The 22623-nt window shown below is 44.5% G+C and overlaps 2 protein-coding genes across 3 annotated transcripts; both read left to right on the top strand.

Annotated features, from left to right (window-relative positions):
• The first annotated feature begins 9 nt into the window (after positions 1 to 9).
• npy (neuropeptide Y) lies at positions 10 to 4238 on the top strand. The gene is made up of 3 exons (XM_084696557.1): positions 10 to 3075; positions 3765 to 3854; positions 3980 to 4238. Exons 1-3 carry the CDS (start codon positions 2888 to 2890, stop codon positions 4002 to 4004), a joined length of 303 nt encoding a protein of 100 aa, XP_084552683.1. The 5' UTR covers positions 10 to 2887; the 3' UTR covers positions 4005 to 4238.
• A 915-nt stretch (positions 4239 to 5153) lies between these two features.
• pals2b (protein associated with LIN7 2, MAGUK p55 family member b) lies at positions 5154 to 22557 on the top strand. Of its 2 annotated transcripts, XM_084696546.1 has the most exons (14): positions 5154 to 5278; positions 10211 to 10284; positions 12399 to 12678; positions 16101 to 16201; positions 17026 to 17178; positions 17445 to 17597; positions 17826 to 18053; positions 18715 to 18846; positions 19246 to 19342; positions 19580 to 19648; positions 19766 to 19927; positions 20161 to 20363; positions 20733 to 20861; positions 21054 to 22557. In XM_084696546.1, exons 3-14 carry the CDS (start codon positions 12543 to 12545, stop codon positions 21228 to 21230), a joined length of 1740 nt encoding a protein of 579 aa, XP_084552672.1. In that variant the 5' UTR covers positions 5154 to 5278; positions 10211 to 10284; positions 12399 to 12542; the 3' UTR covers positions 21231 to 22557. The 2 variants fall into 2 exon arrangements, with proteins under 2 accessions (XP_084552672.1, XP_084552673.1); XM_084696547.1 differs by lacking the exon at positions 12399 to 12678.
• Positions 22558 to 22623: the final 66 nt, after the last annotated feature.

The following is a 22623-nucleotide window of genomic DNA, read 5'->3' as shown; positions in this document are numbered from 1 at the left end:
GCACCCAACCTTAATGTTACCTTCAATTATTTATTTTAATCTAGGTATAGATATAGAACATTACTTATTTTGAGTGTTAGGGTTAGTTGTCAGTGCTGATCTGCAGGTAACTGTGAAACCCTTTAGTGACATTGCTTACTTGATTTTATTGAGTTATTGGTTTTGTCTTCTTTTGGTTAGACTGCCTGTACTGGTGGTGAGGTAACAATGATGGTGGTGCTGGGGTTGTTTTCTATGCAGATGCGTTGAGTTACTATCTAAACTTAAAACACCAACATTTGTCTTCTCAGCTTGAACCACAGCATGAAAAACAATGTGTTTAGCTTGTAGTACAGCATGCCATCTAAAGACAATAGTATGAGTAAAAGCAGTAATTTAAATGCCATTTGTATTAAATATATGCTTTAGGCAACTGGAATATGTTGAGTTTTTCTTCCTAGTAAGCATTTAAAGACACAAGAAAAGAGGAGCTATAATACAGCTGCCAGACAGTCGCAGCCTTTTCTTGTTACATTTGCAGGGACCAAATAGGAACAACTTGCCGAATGCACAGTTAGATAAAAGCCATTTCAGCTCTTCTAAGAAATGTAGTGCAATCAATAACAACAATACATCTTGAAGTGAGGATACAAGCTTTCAAAAATGAAAGGTCGAGCGCCAAGGGGAATAACATTTGCATTATAACCAGCTTGAGCTGGCTAATACACAATACTTTAATTCTGGTATTAAGGAAAAGGATTTCAGATTTCTCTATGAATATGTAATCATTGGTGAAAGGCTTACTGTATGCAGTATCAGGATACCAGATACTGCACAACTGTATAGCACTTAGTAAACAGACAGCATGATTTGTTTTCTTGTATGATAAATAATAAGAATGTTTAATTTGTATTTGTTTTATTACATCTTGAGAAACCCTTTCCATCCACTCTGATGGACCACTGTCAAGCTTCTAAAAGTAAAGCTCAATCTCCCTCTCTCTGTATGAATCACTGCATCTACAAAAAATATGGAGTGGGTCGATGGAGACTAATGCCTATGGCCCTATAGGTTAGCCAGAGTTGTGATCTTGGACTGCCACTGACGGCCCTCCCTGAGGCCATCTACTGCAGCCCAGTACAGGCATGTTGTTTACTGTGTTGGGCTCGTTCCCTCTGGGCACAGGGGTGCCATCTGTAGCCTGTGTGTCACCATGTGAGGACTGTGTAACATATGTGACTTTGTGCTACTCTGTGTCGTGATCCAGTCTGAGTTTACTTGTACCCTCATACAACTAACTCCTGCCACTGCACTAAAGTAAAATGCCAATTATAAATACTATATATCATCACAAATTAAATGAACAACACCCTGCAAACCTCAGAATGACAGGGAAAACAGAAATTTGAATAGGTAGAGGAATCCGGTCACACTTCTTGCTCCACTTACTGTAGTGGGAACTGCTGTGCCACATCCGTTGCTGCAATCTCACTTCATACAAGCACTTTAAAACATCTTGGTTGAAAACGTTAAGACAAGCCCGCTGAATACCAATTCCAGAGATTATTCACCAGCTCTCAAAGAGTGAGAGATGAAGGTATTATGAATAGATTTTGAATGAAGTGCTTGGTACGTCAAAGAAAATTCCCATTCAGTGATTTTGAAGGAGATATTTAAAGGTTTGTCTGTATTGGTTATCTGGATGCCCTGAGTGGATACATATCCTGGGTGGATATTTGGGTGACATCTAGCTATCACATTAAACTTTTGGTATTTTGAGTGGCCCAAGTGATCCATGCCTATTGGACCCGATTAGTGCTGCGATTGATTCATCAAATCTCAAACGCATCCAGTGCATTTTTGACTTTCAAATGAATGTGATTATAAGGTCTATGTTGGCCTTAGGCGGGCTTTCATTGCAAGTTTGATTAAATTCATCCGAATGTTATTTCAACACGCGTAGATAAAGTCATCAGTAACCATTAAGAGAAGATGATTAACTATTGTCTTGCATTTCTAAACCGCCTTCTCTTCTCCACACTTGTCATTACTGTTCATTGTTTCACTATCAGGCAGCGCTATTAAACATTCATGCATCTGGTAGAAAAACGACCAATTAACTGTGAAATACACACTCATATACGCACAGACACACACCTACACACATAAACACTCACGTCTGAGGGAGAAACAGAGGGTTACATGACAATGGACAACTCTTTTAATAGATCATGATTACAGCTGCTATTGTTTATTTCCAGCATTAGATTTTCATTTGAGGTAAAAAGTAAATCTGAAGAAAAAAAATATATATTTATATATATATATACACAATAGTCTAAAAGTCGTCGTTCAAAATAGGGCGATGACAGCTCCACAAGTGACGCGTAACTTCCTCAGCCAAAGAGACTTGCGCTCAATGGTGCGCGTCTGTGACGCCTTCTCCATCTGCGACCCCGATATATAAATTGCACCCCACTATTGAACAGTCAGGAGCCGAGAACCATCCAAGAACAGCAGTCGAACTATCCTTCTCAAATGTAAGTAACACTTAAAAACATACTTTGCAATGAATGCCAGATGCTTGGTTTCCAGATTTCGGATAATCTAAGGTAGGCTATCACTTGTTGTGATATTAAAGTAACTAAATCAATATTTATGTGTGGTTGCCAATTGAGTTCAGAAAAACATGTAACTTAAACTAAGCTAGTAGCATTAATATCATATATTAATTGTTATTTTAATACAATTTAGTTGCATTTAAGACATTACTTGTTTTGTCTTTGTGCGCCATGGACTGCCATTAAATCTCCTGTTTTAAGGTTCGAAAAAGTTGATGTTAAGAATAAACGTGAGATGGAAGTAATGTAAGTAGTTTTTTTTCTGTCTTACTTATGTAGTAGTGAAGATGCAGCACAATTTTGGAACCTGGCTGGGTGCTCTGGCGTTAATCATGTGGGCTCTCCTATGCATCGGGACGTTGACGGACGGGTACCCAGTCAAACCTGAAAACCCGGGAGAGGATGCACCAGCGGACGAACTTGCCAAATATTACTCCGCCCTTAGACATTACATTAACCTCATTACACGACAGAGGTAAATGGTAGCCTACGGATGTACTTTGGCACTGAAACCCCACGACGGATCGGAAAAATAGAAACGTCTTGTAAACCATATTGTGTTCCATCTTACAGGCTATTTTGTAGGAGAATGTTTATTTGCATTTATTATGTGTGCTAAATAGAGATTCTTATTGCTTAATTAAAATATTATCAGTATACACAGTGCTTAAATGAATTATCTGTTTGTATTGGTCGGCTAAATGATTCGTACAACTCCAAACAGATCAAATATGCTGTTTTAAAAATATTTATATTATGGGCCATTTTAAATGTAGGGTTAATCCCAGTGGAACATCCCGGTGATGTTCACTAACAACGTCCCACACCGCGCTTCACAGATTTCATTATTCTCCCCGCGCTTGCTCACGCTCTTTAGAAAACCAACTGATACATCAGCGGCAAGTGCATTTAGCTTTTAGTGTTTCTCTTCAATAATTGATTTTGTTGACTTGGAAATGTTGACTGTGCCAAAACCGTAGGACACGGCTATAAAAAATAGGTACGCCTACAGTAGAACATACGAAGAAAAGCATAATGTAAAACAGGCGCACCAGTATTTTACCTCAGGTCTTTAGCCGTATTCTGCATGTGCATTGAATTTTCTGAGGTTTGACAGATGTCTTCAAGGGTCTCTCACCCACGCTCTCTCCCTGTTATTCTCAGGTATGGCAAGAGATCCAGTCCTGACACGCTGGACACTCTGATCTCAGAATTGCTGATGAAGGACAGCACGGATACCCTCCCACAATCCAGGTGTGTGTGTGTGTGTGTGTGTGTGTGTGCGCATTGGCCTCTTTCAGTGGGTGCATAGGCTGTATGCTATCTTTCACTGATAAATATCCTTTGTCACAGCATCTTCTTGTTTCCCATCTAACCAGATACAATGATCCGTCGAACTGGTGATGTCAACATCCTGATCCACCTGACCTTATTGCCCTGATGGTAGTAAGACCTCAACAACATCATCTCCGAGTCCTCTAACCCTTAACACCCCCCTCCCCCCCTGTCTTTAATGGTTTGAGTAGTACGTGTACTAACCCTAACCCCAACCTCTATGTTAAGATGACTCATTGAAATGTACATAGTTTATTTAAGATTGGTATCCGTGTATAGTCATCTCAAGAGAGAGTCATATTGATTGTATTGTAAATCTGTGCTATTAAAGATTCATTATCTAAAAGGGAGCCTAACAACTCATCGGTTTTTCTTATTCTGGCGAATCTGACTGAACTGAGACTTGTATGAGTAGGCTAGACAAAATAGGATTGGCGCATATGACAACATTGTATATAATTGCACGAACATGTGAAAGCGAGGAGTGTCATTCAATTTGCTGGACAATGTATCGATATACTTGGCAAACCAGAAGTGCAGCATTTGACTTGAACATTTAACCAAGCACTGACCCTAGGTCATTCTCAGTGCGGTTTCGTGACTGCACCAATATGTTGGGCGAGGGCGCTCTCTGCTGGTGGTTAAGTGTACACTGACCACAAATCATTATGGTCAGAGGATTGTAAATCTGGGTAGACTCATGCTCTGCTCCCTTTACGGTGTTTTTCTTTTCTTTAATGTTATTATTCTGATGTATTTTGGTTTGATATTTGTGTTTAATTCTGCGTGTCCCTCTACTGTACCCTGTATTCGTCGTCCTGTGTGATAAGGACTCACTACGTCAAAAAAGTAGAGACCGATCTGAAAGACCCCCCATGAATTGATAGGACTAAATAATGCAAAGTTAATATGCTTGACACAAAATTTCTGACTGGAAAATGACTTTAAAACCAAGCAAAATCGCTGTTAATCTCCAAATTAATAATTTTATACCAACTGAATTTTATTAGGCTAACCAAGCACGCATTTGACGACACACTAACGCATTTTACTGTAGGCTACGTAAAACTCAAAGTCCCTTCTCACGAGGGCATGACAATTATAGTATAACATATTATTTAGATTTGAAATACATTCAGAGTAAAACACTGGAATCGTCCTTGTTTGCTGGGAAACGGCTATCATTCGTCTATTCAGACCTTTGTCATCATTGTAGGCGTGGTTTGTTCGTGTGATTGGCATAGTATATTCACTGGTAGTTAGCTGCGGGACCACGACTGCTGAGCCGAGGGGTTTGAATATCAACCGGGACAGCAAGTGAGACTGCGAATTTATTCCAACGGGTAAGTCATCACTAAACAATACTATGTAGGCTGAGGACATCAAGTTTATGAACAAACTAATCTGTTCGCGAAATAAAAAACAACACTTTTTGGTTTTTGAAATGCAAGACTTTGCACAGCCCCTTCGATTTTCTGAGTAGGCTATGGGAGCTTTATTTGGAAAGGCTTAACGCAGGTCCAATGGAGCCTTGCTCGTGCGTGATTATTCTAGTATCGGATGCAATTCCTTTCCTCTAGGATGACGCGGTAAACAATACAATAGTTGGATTATATCCTACAGTCTCCCCAAAGTGTGTAGACTACAATGCCTTGGATGGGTAACAAAAATGGCCGCACGTGTGACGAGATCACTGTAATTTACGCGCAACTGATGGCTAAATCGGTTAAACAGTGTGACACACGCGTAGACCCCACGCGCTGTCCAGAATATCGATCTATAGGATGAGCAGGAACGGGATCGGTTGCGTTTAGTCTTGAGCCTCTAGGACTGGTGCAAGGAAGTGGTTTCAGCACCACCATGTCCCATAACAATGCAGCGCATCAATACAGAAAGAGCAGTTGCAAAAAAACGAGCGCGCCGAGCAGTGTCGCACGCCGCGATTATATGAACCGTGTGTCTGAAAAATAAGTTTTTTTGTTTGTGTTTCTGTCTAAACACGCTCATAAAACAACTTAAAATACATGAATGGATGTGGGTGGATCGGTGTCTGGGGACTGGGCAGAGGCTGTCTATCCCGAGTCCGCCAAGAGCCAGAAGGCAGACGCAGTTATTGATTATTTCTGATACATCTGAGCGTTCTGTCGAAACTTGCTATCACATTACCCATACACATATCGATACCCTCTCAGATGACGTCTAAATAGTGAACATAAAGTAATTAAGTTGTACAAAATGCTTTTTGGCATGGACTCAGTCTGCTGTCGTTGCGCACACGAGTCTCGAGTAGTCTTACATCTTATTATGGCAATTCGTTTGGTGCACGTAAATGGGGAACCCTTAAGATGGGACACTTCCTTGGGGATCCTCCTGAGTAGCCAGTGGAGGCTCCAAAATGGGCAATAGACTCCCACAATGTCCAGAAGACAATACATCTCTCCTTACTGTCTTCCCTGAAGCAGTCATATCCGACTGAATTCGATTTGTGAAAGTTAATTAAGGCAAGGGACGGTCAAGCCTCAGAGCAGGTTCAGACTCCAGAACCTTCAGAATGTTGGAAGCACAGTTCTTGTCGATGTCGACAGGATATTTCAGTTGGCTTTGAGTTGTGCTGGCCTACATACTCCTCAACAAAGGAACATATTTTCTTAACTTGGTATTTGCTGATTGATGATGTCCATACAGGTAAAGCACATAATTCCAGACAAAGATACTTTTAACAGTGTGGTGATGTGGTCATCCTCAATCCAGATAAGGATATCAAATCAAGTTGGTTGTCCCTATCACTTGTTACACTCAAACACAAACGGAAGAATTATCTAGCATCACCGACTCCTGGCTGTCATCCTACAGATAACCAACAAATGCATCATACCCCTATGATGCATTTGTTGATTATCTGTAGGATGACAGCCAGGAGTCGGTGATGCTAGATAATTCTTCCGTTTGTCTGGAGACATTGTTTGGACAATGTCTGGAGACATTGTTTCTGTCATTTTAGAACTGGTTCCAGAACCACCTTTACTGTGGACTACCAGACAAATTTAGAGTTGGCCTCATGTCCGATTGTGGAAACGCACATCCTAGTCCGCGCACCCAGTCAGCAAGGTTTTACTGTATGGAACTGTGAGATCATCAGACGTCACCAGCACAGCTCTTATCCTGGCAATCAAAGGGAGTGAAGTGGTTCACTCCAACCCAGTACGGATTCACAGTGGCACGGGAACCAACCAAATAATGGAGATGAGCAGGAGCCGTCAAATTCCTCTTGTTCAACACCACATCCTTGCATAACACTCCTCCCATCTCTCAATCTCTTTCCTTGTCCAATGTTCTTTCTCCCATCCCCTCGCATCTCTGTAAGTCTGCAAAGACAGTGGGAGGAGCCTAGGAGGGGAGACACCGAGGACAGGCAGAGGGTTGGTCATGTGACGTGATGAGTTATGTCACAGGATGCTCGTTAAGATGGCTTCTCGTTAGGTACCGGGTGGCTTCGATGTGCTGTGGTCACCGAATGTAATCAAATGTAATTGGCCAATTGAAACGAGCATCTCCAAAATAAATTATTTGATAAAAGGAAGAATATAATATTTCAAATAGTTAAGAAATAAGAATCTAAGAAGTAGGTTTCTTTTGTATTGATCATTTTGATTATTACTTGTATTATTTTAATGTCGTAAAATGAAGTTGGTCTTGGCAGTGTAATCCTCTTATATGGAGGCACGTGTACACATAGAGTGACCTACATATGTTATGACTGGGGGTAGGGGGCTGCTTCAGTAAGTGTGCATGTGTGTGTGTGTGTGTGTGTGAGTGACCAGGGGTTGGGTGGGGGGATGGGGGGGGCAGTACGCAATCTCTGTGTGTGTTTGTGTGAAGGGGGATTTGCCTGTAGAAAAGCTTACCCCCGCTGTCCCTCAGAGTCACTCACGGCATGGTCATCAAGAGTGCTTCCGCAAACTTCGCTAATTGCTACTTGCTCCTACGAGAGCTTCAGCCGGACAGCAGAGGCTCAGGAGGACATGGCGGCTCAAAGGCAATCTGGGTTGCTGACCTTGCTGTTGTAAATGGTATTGACTGAGAGAAACCCAGCGTGTCGGCTCAGTTCTCTTATTCCACTCAGGCCTCCCTGCCTCCGGCGCTGTGGAGAAGGAGCTGGAGAATAAGGACACTCGCATGTGTGTTTGTGTGCCTGTCCACTAAGGTTTATGTGTGTGTGTGTTTCTGGTTGACTTTTGAATGTGTTTTTGTGTTTATTCACCACCATCCATCCCTGTACTGGACCTTCACACACACTTACAGACGTAAGCTACTTTTTCAAACAACTGACAAATGCTTAGGGCGCTCTTTTCAACCGCACTATCTTTGCTGTATCTTGCAAACGCTCAGACGCCAAACACACACACACAAGGTCTCTCGCAAGTGTAAGACAGATGATATGTTGCTGCGTTTTGCACAAAAAAACTGAGAGACTGATCCGTAGTAATCCCTCTTTCACAACCTGTCTGTCATCTGGCTGCTTGGCAACCAGGAACATGGGGAGGGCATTGGTTGGTTCATCCCCATCCCCTGCTGGCCAATGGCAGCATGGTATTTCATTATTCAACTTTTTGTCTAGTCTCCATAACTGAAGTATTTTTGTATGTAGTGCGTGCTTCTCTTGTCTCTCTATGACTACATATCTCCCTTGAACTCCTCTTTTGAAGACTTGAGTTTGACTTGAGGCTTGTGTGCAGCCTTTCTGTTCTCCGTGAAGACCTTGCTGTTTCTTAAGTGCAAGTTTTCTCTCGTCCCTTCTCTTGTTAGCCTCCCTCCCTCCCTCCCTCCCTCCCTCCCTCCCTCCCTCCCTCCCTCCCTCCCTCCCTCCCTCCCTCCCTCCCTCCCTCCCTCCCTCCCTCCCTCCCTCCCTCCCTCCCTCCCTCCCTCCCTCCCTCCCTCCCTCCCTCCCTCCCTCCCTCCCTCCCTCCCTCCCTCCCTCCCTCCCGTCCGTCACTTATCCTTACCTTCTTTTTATCAACCACAGCGTGCGCTCTCCGCGGCCCGAGTGTCCTCTGCCCCATCTTCCTCGTCTCCTCCATTACTATGTCGACAGAGAGGCCCTTCGGGGGCCCTGGGTCCTCCATTGATTTGGCATGATGGGAGGAGGAATTGTGCAAGTGGCTTTTTGGTCATTAACATTCTTCCAGGGATATCTATCACTTCCAATGAGTGTTCGCGCAGTGATGGTAATCTGCATTGCGTAATGAAACTGGGCACTAAGCTTCTCGCTGCCGTAATGGACCAATTAGCACGAATGTGACTGATGGGCAACAAATGAGAGCTCCTGATAGAGAGATGTTGAAGGAGGAAAGGGTGGCCTGGAATAATGCGTGCTGTCTAAACCAGCGGTCTCCTGCACTGGTTATAATGGTCTTGTGGATGTTTCTGAATGATGGAGGTATGGGTACGTGGAAGCTGGGTTTAAGCCTCAGAGAAAAGCTGAGGTTCAGGGGGATAAGAGGACAGCAGTGCCTTCATATGCCACATTAGGGGAGAGATTCAACACCAAGAACTGGGTTAACTTAAGTGTGTATGATCACTCCTTTGCAATTACTGGATAAGGATTTCCTTATCACAGACATATTAATGTCCAAATTACACAACTATTTTCAGTTGTGAAATTATTCAGAAAAAAAGAGAGAGGTAAAGAGGAGGGGATTATCCATGCCAGAGTTTGTTTAGTAGTAATAAAAACAGTTCATTTTTAGATGTATTTTCCCCATGGTCCATTTCATTATGGTGTATAGCTGGCGTAGGAAGGCCCAATGCTGTCAAACTTTGACTTTATTACAAAAGCCTTTACAACAGTTTACTATCAATAGAAGAGTAGATGATGGAGGGAGGGACTACGCAGTGTGTGCTTTGTGTGTGTGTGGGAGAGAGAAATATATTGAAAGTTTGTGTGTATGTAAAACGAAGGATAGAAATCTTCACGTGGTTTTATTGTTTAGTGCTGTGTCATTTTAAGTAGGATGACATGGCCATGCCGCAACATGATGATGTCATCACCTCTGAATGGATGTTAACACAATGGTCCTCGCTGTCCCTCAGAGATGAACAATGGCCGCTGTCTGTGACATAGGTCCACAGCGTGCTGGGGACAGGAACGAGACAAAACTGTGAAGGAGAAAGTTTGTGGCACGTGTCAAAGTGAAGAAATGTCAAAGAATGTCTTGTGCGGTTTGTGTGTGTGTTCCCTGATATAAGCTGGATGTCGTCTCCATCTTTCTCCTCAGACTTCTGTTGCGTTGACGGATGAACTGGCTGTAAGAAACAACAGGGAGCATTGGGGGCACACCGTCTGGCAAAGGTAAACAAAACGAGCGCACCTGCCTTCTACTCACTACACACTTTGTTTTTGTGAGTCTACATCTTTAGAATGCTGGAGGGGAGAATTGTGCGCTTGCCACTCATCCTCTGGGAGAGAGTGCACTTAACATGAGCGTTAGTGTGTGTCTGAAAAGAATGAGATGAGACGGGTATTCTAAGCACTCCTTGGTCGTTGCCTAGTAAGGCAGCGTGCTCCAAAAATTACTACTATGTTGACTTGAGTCGTTTGGGTTCACTGACAGTGATTATTATCTTCACAGCTCAACCCTGACTCACACACAACCATGATCACAGGTTAGAAGATAAGATTATGTCTGTGCACAGCTTTACTCAAATCTAACATGGCAGGCTATGTTTTGAAACTACAGCTAAAGTATTGACTACTTAACACAACAACATCAAATCTAGATACCACTCTGATATAAAGCAATTGTACTGTTTTGCTTCTGGGTCATGGTAATCTACAGTAAGATACCTCGTCTTTCCTACTCTAATATCATTAGATTTGCTAATGAATAATCCACTATGTTTAGGGTCTGCCCTTTAGTCAAATTATTTTGTTGTTGAAACTGTGGTGGGAAGAAAGAAAGAGACAGACTTGGAGAGGAAGAAAAAGAGAAAGAGAGACAGAGAGAGGGAAAAAGAGAGAGAGACAGAGAGGGAGAGAGAAAAAAAGAGAGAGACAGAGAGGGAGAGAGAAAAAGAGAGAGAGACAGAGAGAGGGAGAAAGAGAGAGAGACAGAGAGAGGGAGAAAAAGAGAGAGACAGAGCAAAAAAAGAGAGGATATGGGAAGCAGTGAGAATCCAGAGTAGATTCCGTAATCCTGGGTTTTTAGCGACCGGATGATAATCCTGCTCTGTGTGCTGCAGGGGGCTGAGTGGGGGAGGGGTATAGATGATGGGGTAGGCTGTGGGGTGGGCAGGGGGGAGCAGATTAGAGCGTGGCAGATCATCTATCTATCCTCTTACAGTGCAGCTGTGACATAGTGGGAGGGACTTGATGTGCAGAGAGAGAGAGAGAGAGAGAGACAGAGAGAGAGAGAGACAGAGACAGAGAGAGCGAGAGAGAGAGAGAGAGAGAGAGAGAGAGAGAGAGAGAAAGAGAAAGAGAAAGAGAGAGAGGGAGGCATGGTGTCCTGGGGTCAGTTCAACTGTGGCAGCTTTCATAGAGCACTTAGAGATATAGAGTATTGAAGTGGTGAGTCATGCTGACACTTGCTGTGGGTCTTAGCATGTGGCAGAGGGGGGTTCAACAACAATTTAGGAGAAGGCTGAGGCTGGCAGGCTGCACTGTTGATACCCAGATGTGTTGACTGGCGAGTGCTTTGAGGTCCTTTTTACTCAAAGTGTTCTGTCTAGCCCCAGAGAAGGAATGACGACCCCCCCCCCCCCCCCCACCCTGCTGTTTCTCCTCAAGAATGGGAAGAGGGAAATGAAAGGGGGGCAGGGGTCTTGTTTGCAAGGTAGGGGGTAAGGAAGAAGGGCCCAGTTGGAATTTAAGGTCAGGCCTATCCCTTTGCACTTACGTAAGATGACTTATGTAATAACAGTGTGAGATGTGTGTGTGTGTGGTGTGTTTGTGTGTGTGTGTGTGTATGTGAGGAAGGCATGGCTTGCTTTTGGAGGGGGGAAAGGATGGTTGAGTGTGTGTGTGTCTGTGTGTATGGGGTGGGCTGTAAGGGTAGCATGAGAAGGGGTACTCACACAAACCTGCAACGGCAGGAGAGAATCGTGGGATTAAATGTGTGTGTCTGTTGTGTTCAGGGTGGAGAGTGGGAGGGGGCCAAGGGGGCGGTATTAAAGGCAATAGGGAGGGGATTGAGAGTGACTGAATGTGTCCACATCTGTGTACGTCAGTTATTGGTCGCCATCTCTCTATCTCTCAATTCCCTTTCCATTGTGTCTGCTTCTTTTCACCGCTCCCTCAATCGTTTGACCCATTCCTTTGTTTCCCATCCCTCCTTTCCTTCCTGTTAGTTGTCTTAAAAGTCCAGTATCTTTGTGTCTGTCTTCCTGCTGTCCTCTGACCCCTACTTCCCTCTCTCTCAAGACCTCTCACTCTTCTCTCTTTCTTTATTTTATCTTTAACTTTAGAGGCTATCGCTCGCGCTGTTCGGTTCCGTAGCAGAGCAGTCAGTGGCAGGCAAACTGGTCGGCGGTTGACTTGCTGTCGACTAGCGGTTAGCCTAGCATACCTGTGGTCCAGCAGCATTGTGCAGGCCGGCGTTGTGCTCGGAGATGGTCCTAGCCATGGAAGACGCCTGTCCCAACGGGGTGGAGGTGGAGCCCCCCCCAGACGGGCCGGCAGAGGCAGCGGCAGCAGCCGGAGAGGAGGGGGTCGAGGAGCCCGCGCTGGGGGCCGACGCACCAGGAGGTGAGAGACCAGGTTGCCAGATTTTTTTCAATGAGAATTGAAGACGCAGCACTTTCTCCAGCTGTTTCTCCACCTTCAGGCTGTCTCTTAGTTCATTGTGTGGATAGAACATGCGTTGCCAGATAATTTCAAGGGAACATACCTTCGATGTATCGTTTGTTATTGGGGCCAGCTATCACAGTCATGATTCGGAGACGTGCTACTCCACAAATGTTTTGGAGTAGTTTTGGGTTGCCAGAATAGTTAACGGCATCCCTGGGTGGCAGACTGTGAGGTATTGGAGGGGGTAACAGGCTGCAAAGTTCTGATGATTATTAGATTACTCCTGTGATCCTTTCTAAGTCTTGGAATGGGGGGGGATAGTTTCCCAGTACAGGAGAAAATCCACATGATGCATGGTTTTATAGGAGGGAGAGAGGGCGAGTGTGGAAGAGATAGAAAATAAAATGATTCTGCTTCCGAATTTAATTGAAGGAGTGAATGAAATAGAACAAAATGTCATTCCCCTTTCAGATGATTTGCTTATTGAGAAGGCTCCTTTTTCATTTGCTGCAGAGTGCTTTCGTGTGTGTGTGTGGTTGCAGTGAATGTGAGTGTTCGCTTGAACAGTCAATGTGAGTGTATGTGCATGTCAAGCTAGGATTAGAATGGATCTAGTTTTAATAAGGCTTAAATTCATCCCTCTTTCTCACCACACAATGGCATATTTTGACAATTCCATGGTTGATAAAAATAGTCAACACACAAACGTGGCAGCGGCTTGTAAACTGTGGCTGATGAGGTGTACAAACCTCTTCTGCGATCTTTAAGTAGAGGACAGAATGACACAACAACTCGACCCAGAGTGCAACGGTCACCTCAGAGATGATCTATAGGGCTTGTTGTACCTCGGTCAGTCTGGTTCTGCTCTACAACAGTTTCAATGGAAATCCCTGGTGGACAGGATGCCGGACTTGTTTGGCCAGTCTCCCTATCAAAACTCGCCTGTTACAGTAGCTTTGCTAGGGATACCTCAGGCTTACGTTGTTGTGTTTTTATGATCGATAAAACAGCTTTGAGGGAACTGCTGATTGGGTACTTATCTGGCGTAGACAAAAGGTTTCATGAAGTCTGAACAAAGCACACACACACACAATCTCATGCACACGCACACTGTTTATTTGTTTGTCTCTGTGTCTCTGTGTCACTCTCTCTGTCTCTCTTACACACACACTCAAACACACACACACACACCATAGAAACACACAAGAACCAGAAACCCACATGTCTGTGTGAAGTCACACTTTTCCTCTGTGGAATTTGGGAGCACGAGATCGTTTTGGGGCCTCAACATATTTTCCTTTGGCATGTCTATGTGTATGTGAGTCATCATTTCAGTCACATGCACTTTCATGTGTGTGTGTGTGTTGCCTCTGTATAGCAGAGTTTATAAGCAAGATGACTTTACCCAGTGTATGAGTGACTGAACTGTAATCAAAGGGGTGATTTAATGGTTGTTTTTGTGTTCATGTATAGATGTGTGGGTGTATATGCTGTAATTACAAAGTGTGTTTCTTGGAGGTGGATTGTGAGTGTATTTTTGTTTAATTATATATGCCCTGAGTTAGACTCCAAAGATGTTTATAGTTCTTCCTAAATGTATTGACTTGCAGAGGCCTGAAATGTATGTTCACAAACCAATTTTGTTTGTGTGTGTGTGTGTGTGTATCTTAGTGTAAGTGTGTGTGTGTGTGTGTGTGTGTATCTTGGTGTAAGTGTGTGTGTGTGTATCTTGGTGTAAGTGTGTGTGTGTGTATCTTGGTGTAAGTGTGTGTGGGTGTGTGTGTATCTTGGTGTAAGTGTGTGTGTGTGTGTGTGTGTATCTTGGTGTAAGTGTGTGTGTGTGTGTGTATCTTGGTGTAAGTGTGTGTGGGTGTGTGTGTATCTTGGTGTAAGTGTGTGTGTGTATCTTGGTGTAAGTGTGTGTGTGTGTGCGTGTATCTTGGTGTAAGTGTGTGTGTGTGTGTGTGTATCTTGGTGTAAGTGTGTGTGTGTGTGTGTATCTTGGTGTAAGTGTGTGTGTGTGTGTGTATCTTAGTGTAAGTGTGTGTGTGTGTGTATCTTGGTGTAAGTGTGTGTGTGTGTGTATCTTGGTGTAAGTGTGTGTGTGTGTGTGTGTGTGTATTTTGGTGTTAGTGTGTGTGTGTGTGTATCTTGGTGTAAGTGTGTGTGTGTGTGTGTATCTTGGTGTAAGTGTGTGTGTGTGTGTGTGTATCTTGGTGTAAGCGTGTGTGTGTGTGTATCTTGGTGTAAGTGTGTGTGTGTGTGTGTGTGTATTTTGGTGTAAGTGTGTGTGTGTGTGTATCTTGGTGTAAGTGTGTGTGTGTGTGTGTATCTTGGTGTAAGTGTGTGTGTGTGTGTGTGTATCTTGGTGTAAGCGTGTGTGTGTGTGTATCTTGGTGTAAGTGTGTGTGTGTGTGTGTGTGTGTATCTTAGTGTAAGTGTGTGTGTGTGTGTGTGTGTGTATCTTGGTGTAAGTGTGTGTGTGTGTGTTTGCCTGTGTGTCCCGCTCAGCTTTTGAAAAGTCACCTTCCCCTGCTACACTTCTAGCTGCCAGTCACCTGACTATATAAGCTTCTGAAGTCCCAGCTCAGCAGTACTGTATGTGTGTGTGTGTGTGAGACAGAGAGAGTTAGCTTTAGACAGGTGAAAGTGACAAAGAAGAGAATGCAAATAAATCCTACGGAAGAAGGAAGAACCAGATGATGGCGAACGCACACATACATTACACATGCCCACACACACACGCACACACACTCACACTAACACACATGGATAGTTTGTTCCCATGCAGATCTGTAAGTGTATTACAGGGATTTACAGGGGCTTTGAGACCCTGGCTTTAAGGTGTTAGCGTGCGTATACCTCCAGTCCACCGTCTTTCTCTCACGCTGTCACACACACTAACATACACGCTCTGAGGACAGTCCACACGCCAGGACAGAGACACTCACAGGAGTCTGCAGCGGTGGAAACAAAGATCATCCGACACAACCGTTCATAAACGGAACTCCTTCTCCTCTGGATAACCCTTCGCATCGAATTGGATCAGATACCGGGTCCAAAGCACTACATCTGGAAACACAGACAGAACTACAATCATGGCTGCCGGTCTCGGAACTCAAATCTCTCACTGCCTGTCATACCGTTGAATTACAGTAGGCTGTGTCTGAGGATGACACAAATGGGTCTGTGTCTGTGAGACTAACTCCGTCAAACACACTGTCTGTCTGTAACCCCTAAGCTATTTGACTGTGTGCATGTGTGGGTGTCAAAGTGCAGCTGAGCCGAGCTATCACCTCCTTATAGTTTCCTGGCTGAGCAGGTATTGTACTTAACTCTGAGCTCTCCTTCTCTGTCCCACTCTCCCTGCGTCTCCGTAGCGATGCAGCAGGTGTTGGATAACCTGGGCGAGTTGCCCAACTCGACGGGGGCCAAGGACATCGACCTCATCTTCCTGCGAGGCATCATGGAGAGTCCTATTGTACGCTCACTCGCCAAGGTAGCACACACACATAGAGGAGAACACACACAGAGACTAACACACAGACAGCACAGAGCCACGGCTGTAGGCGCTTGCTAAGGTCGACTCCGCTCAAGGTAACACGCACACAAGCGCACACACATGACGTGAATGGGACCCATCGATGTGGAGGGTCACACATATTGCAGACACTCACACACACACACACACACACACACACAGAACATCTGCAGCCACTAGTGAGGTCAGCGTGTCCTCGTCAGCCCAGGGGCTTGGGTCTCGGCTAGACATGGGGACGATGTCACCATGAGTTAGTCAGGAGCCCAGTGGAGCTGACCATCCAGCCATGGGCCTGGAAGTGACAGTCACAGCCCAGAGAGGGCAGGGCGGCGGCAGGGGTGACTGCTGACCCTGGAGGTGACGAACCCTCGACGGTGACAGAGCCCAAGATGACCTCTGTCACACTCAACCATGTCTTGCTAGCTGCCATTTTGCAGTCGAGAAGAGTTCCCTCTGCACTGAATAGAAAGACAAAGAGCAATAAAAGCATAGTTGTAGTTCTGCTTGAAGCTGAATGCTGGCGCTGCGTTGAGACATTAGTGCTAGCATCTTTGAAAGCAACCTCAACACACATGCCTCATAGAATGCCCCAGTGCCTCACACTCCAAGATAATACAACTCTACTCTACTAAATGGCAATATGGCAAAGATAAACATAACAATATCACGTAGCTACACTTTAGAATCAACATCTCCTCTTTCTGGGTGTGAAACCGACTTCTTTTTAACCTTGAAAACCCTGTGACCCCGCCAACTCTTTCCAGGCTCACGAGCGATTGGAGGATGTGAAGTTAGAGGCGGTCCAGGACAACAACGTGGAGCTGGTCACCGAGATCCTGGGAGACATCAGCAGCCTCAGCGTCCGTGACGACAGCGCCGCAGAACTTTCCAGAATCCTTCAGGAACCCCACTTCCAGGTACCATCTTTCTCTCACTCACTCATATTATATATGCCACCCATGTCTCCTCATGAAAGGAGAGGGGGATTTTCTCTCAGCTCTCAGCTGAAGGCTAAAGATCCCTTGACCTACTAAAGAGAGAGGAAGAAAGGACCAGTTGCGTCATACGGCGATTGCTAGAGTGCATCGCAAACGGCACTATCTTTAACCTTCTATGTTTGTTCTTGTGTTTGTCCCCCCCCTGCTTGTCCCTCTCTCCTGATCTCTCGGCTGTCCTCTATCAGTCGCTTCTGGAGGCCCATGATATGGTGGCGTCAAAGGGTTACGAGGCCCCTGCCCCAACCGATATGACGAATGACGCGTTGGTGAACAGTGCCCTAATGCAGGCTGACGCTGTGCGCATGATCGGCATCCGCAAGAAGGCCGGCGAACCGCTGGTGGGTTTGTGTGCCTGTGTGCATATGTGTGAACTACCCGTTTAACGCTTCCGATAGTATGGGCCTCCTGTTGTGAAGTGAAATACAACACTTTTGCCGGTGATTTACTTTGCAATAACAGACGGTACAGCGCATGGAATATGCAGCTCAGTGATGCGTATCTCATTGAATCTTGTCATGGTTCTATCGATCTATGTCTTATCGCGGCGTGGCGTCCTTCTCTCACAGGGTGTGACGTTCCGCGTGGAGAAGGACGACCTGGTCATCGCCAGGATCCTGCATGGCGCCATGATTGACAGACAGGGGCTGCTGCACGTCGGTGACATCATCAAGGAAGTGAATGGGCGGGACGTGGGGAACAACCCCACTGAGCTGCAGGAGATGCTGAAGGACTGCAGTGGAGGAATCACCCTTAAGATCTTGCCCAGCTACAGAGATGCCCCAGCCCCTCCGCAGGTACACGCACATGCACAGAAAAACAGCTGCCTGTTTGGTGTTGGTGTGATACTGGTGAAATGTCCTTGGGCTATCCCAGAATGCCGAGCACTGGAATTCGAACTCTAGAACCCTATTAATAACACTCCACAAGGTATCTGGGACAGGCCCACGCACACACACACACACACACACACACATACTTACTATAATCACTATGAGCACATTGACTGTGTTTTTCTTCAGACATTTGTACAGGATTATACTTTGATGCCATAAACAGTATGGAATCAAGAATTTAAGAATGCGATGTGTACCTTTTTCCTCGCTGGATGGAAATAGAATGAACTGACTTGGTCTTTTGTTGATTGTGTGTCGAGTTTCAGAAGCTTGTTTTTTTGTTTATCTCTGACCGCCTGCTTATGTAAGCTTACACAAACCCAGACCAGTCACCCTCTTGGCATGTGATGAAAAAAGCATGCGTATGTGTCTTTGACCTTTACCTTTTTAAATATGCCCTTCAGCATGTGTGTACTGTCTAAACAGTCGATGTATATGTTATGGTATTTAAACCCAAAACATCTACTTTATCTCCAACCCTCAAGTCAGACTTTGTTGTCTTGTTCATACATCTTTGGCTGAGTAAGCAGTATTTGTGAAGCGAGTGCATCTCTGTTCTCAGGTGTACGTGCAGCCTCACTTTGACTACAACCCGGCCAATGACAGCCTGATCCCCTGCCAGGAGGCGGGGCTTGCCTTCAAGCGTGGGGATGTTCTTCAGATTGTCAACAGAGAGGACCCCAACTGGTGGCAGGTGAGCAGCCCTGCAGTGTCTCTACTGGACACATCTCCTCTACTTCCTCTTTTTATATATATTTTAGACATAGGTTTTATAGATAGTGTATATACCAACTTATTTATGTAAGCACATCACTACACTATCTTGAGCCTATTGAAACAAAATGTTGTTCTTTTTTTACTGTAAAATGAAAGTGAATGACAATAAAGATGAATACTACTACTACTTGTTTCTTTCTAGAAGGTTACAGAAGAGGTCAAAGGTCATGGAAGGATGCATATGTGTTTGTGTGCTTATCTTGCCTTGTTAAAGGTGTTAAAGGTGGCAGTGTGCTGAAAGGGTTAGCAGTTTGTGACTGTGTGATGGTTGGACGGTGGTTTGCTGTGTTCAGGACTGTGTTGTGTGCTCCTCCAGGCGTGTCATCTGGTTGAGGGGGCAACAGGACTGATTCCCAGTCAGTTCCTGGAGGAGAAGAGGAAAGCCTTCGTCCCGCGAGACTTTGACGGCTCAGGTACGTCCTCACACATCCGATCAATTTCATAGGGCGTCTTTTCTTTATGTTGCACGCAGGAAGTGTGAGAGGATGAGCCCGTCCTGTTGATAGGGATAAGGTGAACAAGTCATGGACAGACCCCCTACAGTGGGTTAGGTATTCCCTCTTGTGGCCATCTGTTGTAATTGCTCCAGAGGGCTACTATTATACACAGATTGTATTATGTACATTAATTTCCTTTGTTGTGTGTTACAGGGATCCTTTGCGGGACTATTGCTGCAAAGAAGAAGAAGAAAATGATGTACTTAACAGCCAAGAACGCAGGTGAACTTTTACATCTAATTAAAGTAATTTGCCCTTCTTTTGTGATTGGCAGCTCAGCTCTTGGAATTATTTTCTCTGATTGACAAATGCCAAATGTCTGTGATTGGTTGAGAGCAGAGTTTGACAGGCACGAGCTGCAGATCTACGAGGAAGTGGCAAAGATGCCACCCTTCCAGAGGAAGACGCTCGTTCTGATTGGTGCTCAGGGAGTGGGCCGCCGCAGCCTGAAGAACCGATTGGTGGTACTCAACCCCACCCGCTTCGGCGCCACTATACCCTGTGAGAGCACAGTACCCTTCCTGTGTAGCTCCATCATGCTTTCTCTCTTTCTCAATAATCTATTTATCTCTCTCACACACACACACACACACACAACCTGTTTCCCTCATCTCTCTCTACCTCTTTCTTCCCCTTCCCTAGGTATCGTAATGATAATACATTTTGTTATGATTCATTTAGTACATCCTAAAAGATGGCTCACAATCTCGACTTCATCCCATATCTCGTCGCAGTCACCTCACGGCGTCCCCGTGACGACGAGCTGGACGGCAACTCGTACAGCTTCGTGGGTCGATCGGAGATGGAGGCGGACGTGAGGGCGGGCCGTTTCCTGGAGCATGGCGAGTACGACGGAAACCTCTACGGCACGAAGATAGATTCCATCCATGAGGTGGTGGACACAGGACGCACCTGCATCCTGGATGTCAACCCACAGGTCAGACAATGAAGCGATTCATCAATTCAAAATTGAGTTAAACCTAGATAGATAGATCCGTATTTGTTGAAGACAAATTACTTCTCAAAACAAAGTTAAAAACATACTAGAAAACAAATCACTTGGGGTTATTAATATAGCTTTAAAGTGCTTCAATTCTTCCGTGAAATCAAACCCTACTAATCTAGAATTTACATTGGGACAGTTTAAATATAATTTCAGTATGAAGCATCTAGGGTTGAGTTTCTGACTGTGTTTCCTGCTAAATTGTCCAGCTCACTGTTCTCCTTCCCTGTCTGTCTGTCTGTTTCTCTGTCCATCTGTGTGTGTGTGTGTGTGTGTGTGTGTGTTCGTAATTCTTGTGTGCAGGCCCTGAAAGTCCTGAAAACAGCAGAGTTTATGCCATACGTTGTATTCATCGCTGCGCCGGAGTTTGAGACTCTCAAGTCCATGCACAAAGCTGTGGTGGACGCTGGAATCACCTCCAAACAGCTCACAGTAAGCACATGACCCCCTCTCCATGTACTAACAATGACAAAAATGAACCTAACTAACAACTGACACAGCATAAGAATAGGGAATGTCCTTATTTATTGCAATATGTCATGCTGACACACTTCGATGGCAGGATCTTGTTGTACTGTGAGTCATACACACTCCCCCCCCCCCCTTCCCTGTCGTGTGTGACAGGACGTGGACTTGAGAAAGACGGTGGATGAGAGCGCACGGATTCAGAGGGCGTACAGCCACTACTTTGACCTCACCATCGTCAACGACAACTTGGACCATGCCTTTGAGATACTACAGGCCGCCGTGGATAAGCTCTGCTCTGAACCGCAGTGGGTTCCAGTCAACTGGGTCTACTGACCTGGTGGGTTGCAGTGACTGGGTCTACTGACCTGGTGGGTTGCAGTGACTGTTCGTGATTGTGTGTGTTTCCAAACACCGTGGCAGAGGGATCAGAGAAGTTACTTCTGCAAAACAAAAATACAAGTGTGCTGTTACTGCAAAAACAACTTCCGTGTCCTTTTCCCACCCTTTACCAGGCACACGATGCAACTTTTTACACCTCAAAGGGAAAGAGTGTTTATTTATTTTAGTATTTGTAACTTTTTACGGAATAATAATATTTCTATTTGTACCAATGTGGAATTCACATAAAAAGAAACATCAGGCCAAATATTTTGGCCATATTTTTTAATTTATTGACATGTTATAATACTTGATTTTATACAGTGGTTGTTCCCATTCCCTAAGAGCCTGTGCATACTGGTTTGGGGACTGAATACTATCATCACAGAGAAGATAAGACACTGTGTAAAGTTCCAGAACTCTGAGCAGTGCTGCCAAGGAGATGGCTTCATGGCACTGTGTCATTGCCATGACAACTACTGTCATATAACTCAACCAAAACCCACTCTTGTAAGTTCCTTAGCTTCCCTGATTCCACGCACCCTCCAAAGAAAGACCCTTTTTCTCCTTCCTTCTTCTAAAGAAGAACCCTTTCCTCATTCTTGTCTTGAGCTGAATTTGTTGTTAAAATACCCTAATATATTCTTCCTCAAGTCAAGAGCTTTACACTGTTTTATTTAATATCAAGATCATACACTGTATCCATGTTTAATCAAAGCTTTTCAAGACATGTCTAGTTTTGTTTTACTACTGTAGGATTTAATGTATTTTGTTTGTGATTTTCTTTTAGCTGCATTTTGTCACCAATGATCCTTTACTTTTTGTGTTTAAAAAAGCCAACAATAAACCCGTCACCACACATTTGATGTCTTTCTAAAGCATGGCCATAAAAACATATTTTCCCATCTCTGTTCTCCACTAGACCAAGATTTAAGTTGTTCATATCTGGAAATGTGCCACAAAACTACATTTCCCATGATCCTCTTGTTAAGTGTCTCAATATGCACTAACTCCCTTTACACCATATATGTTCCTGTCGTTCTTCTGAAGTTTAAAATATCCTGACCTGATGACAGCCAAGAGTGAAAGTTACATTATGAACTGAGACTTTACTAAGATATTTCACTGTAGATGTACTTTGAGCACATGCTTTAAACTCTAGAAGACAACCACCCCCTTCAGCTATCCAGTGTGTATTGATGAGTTTTTAAACCAATGTCCAAAAGACTTGTGTTGTAGGAGCACATTGCTATTAGCAAACCATTGTTACAATAAATACATGTAAATCTTTCAAAAGCTTGTTTCTTGTCTGTCAAGAATTCCGTTTGAGTGAGAAAAAAAGGGAAAA

This window comes from Hypomesus nipponensis, chromosome 4 (assembly GCF_054491055.1).
Source record: "Hypomesus nipponensis isolate SF chromosome 4, ASM5449105v1, whole genome shotgun sequence".
Lineage (NCBI taxonomy): Eukaryota > Metazoa > Chordata > Actinopteri > Osmeriformes > Osmeridae > Hypomesus > Hypomesus nipponensis.
The sequence above is the reverse complement of the archived record's forward strand: the minus strand, read 5'-3'. Positions and strand labels throughout refer to the sequence as shown.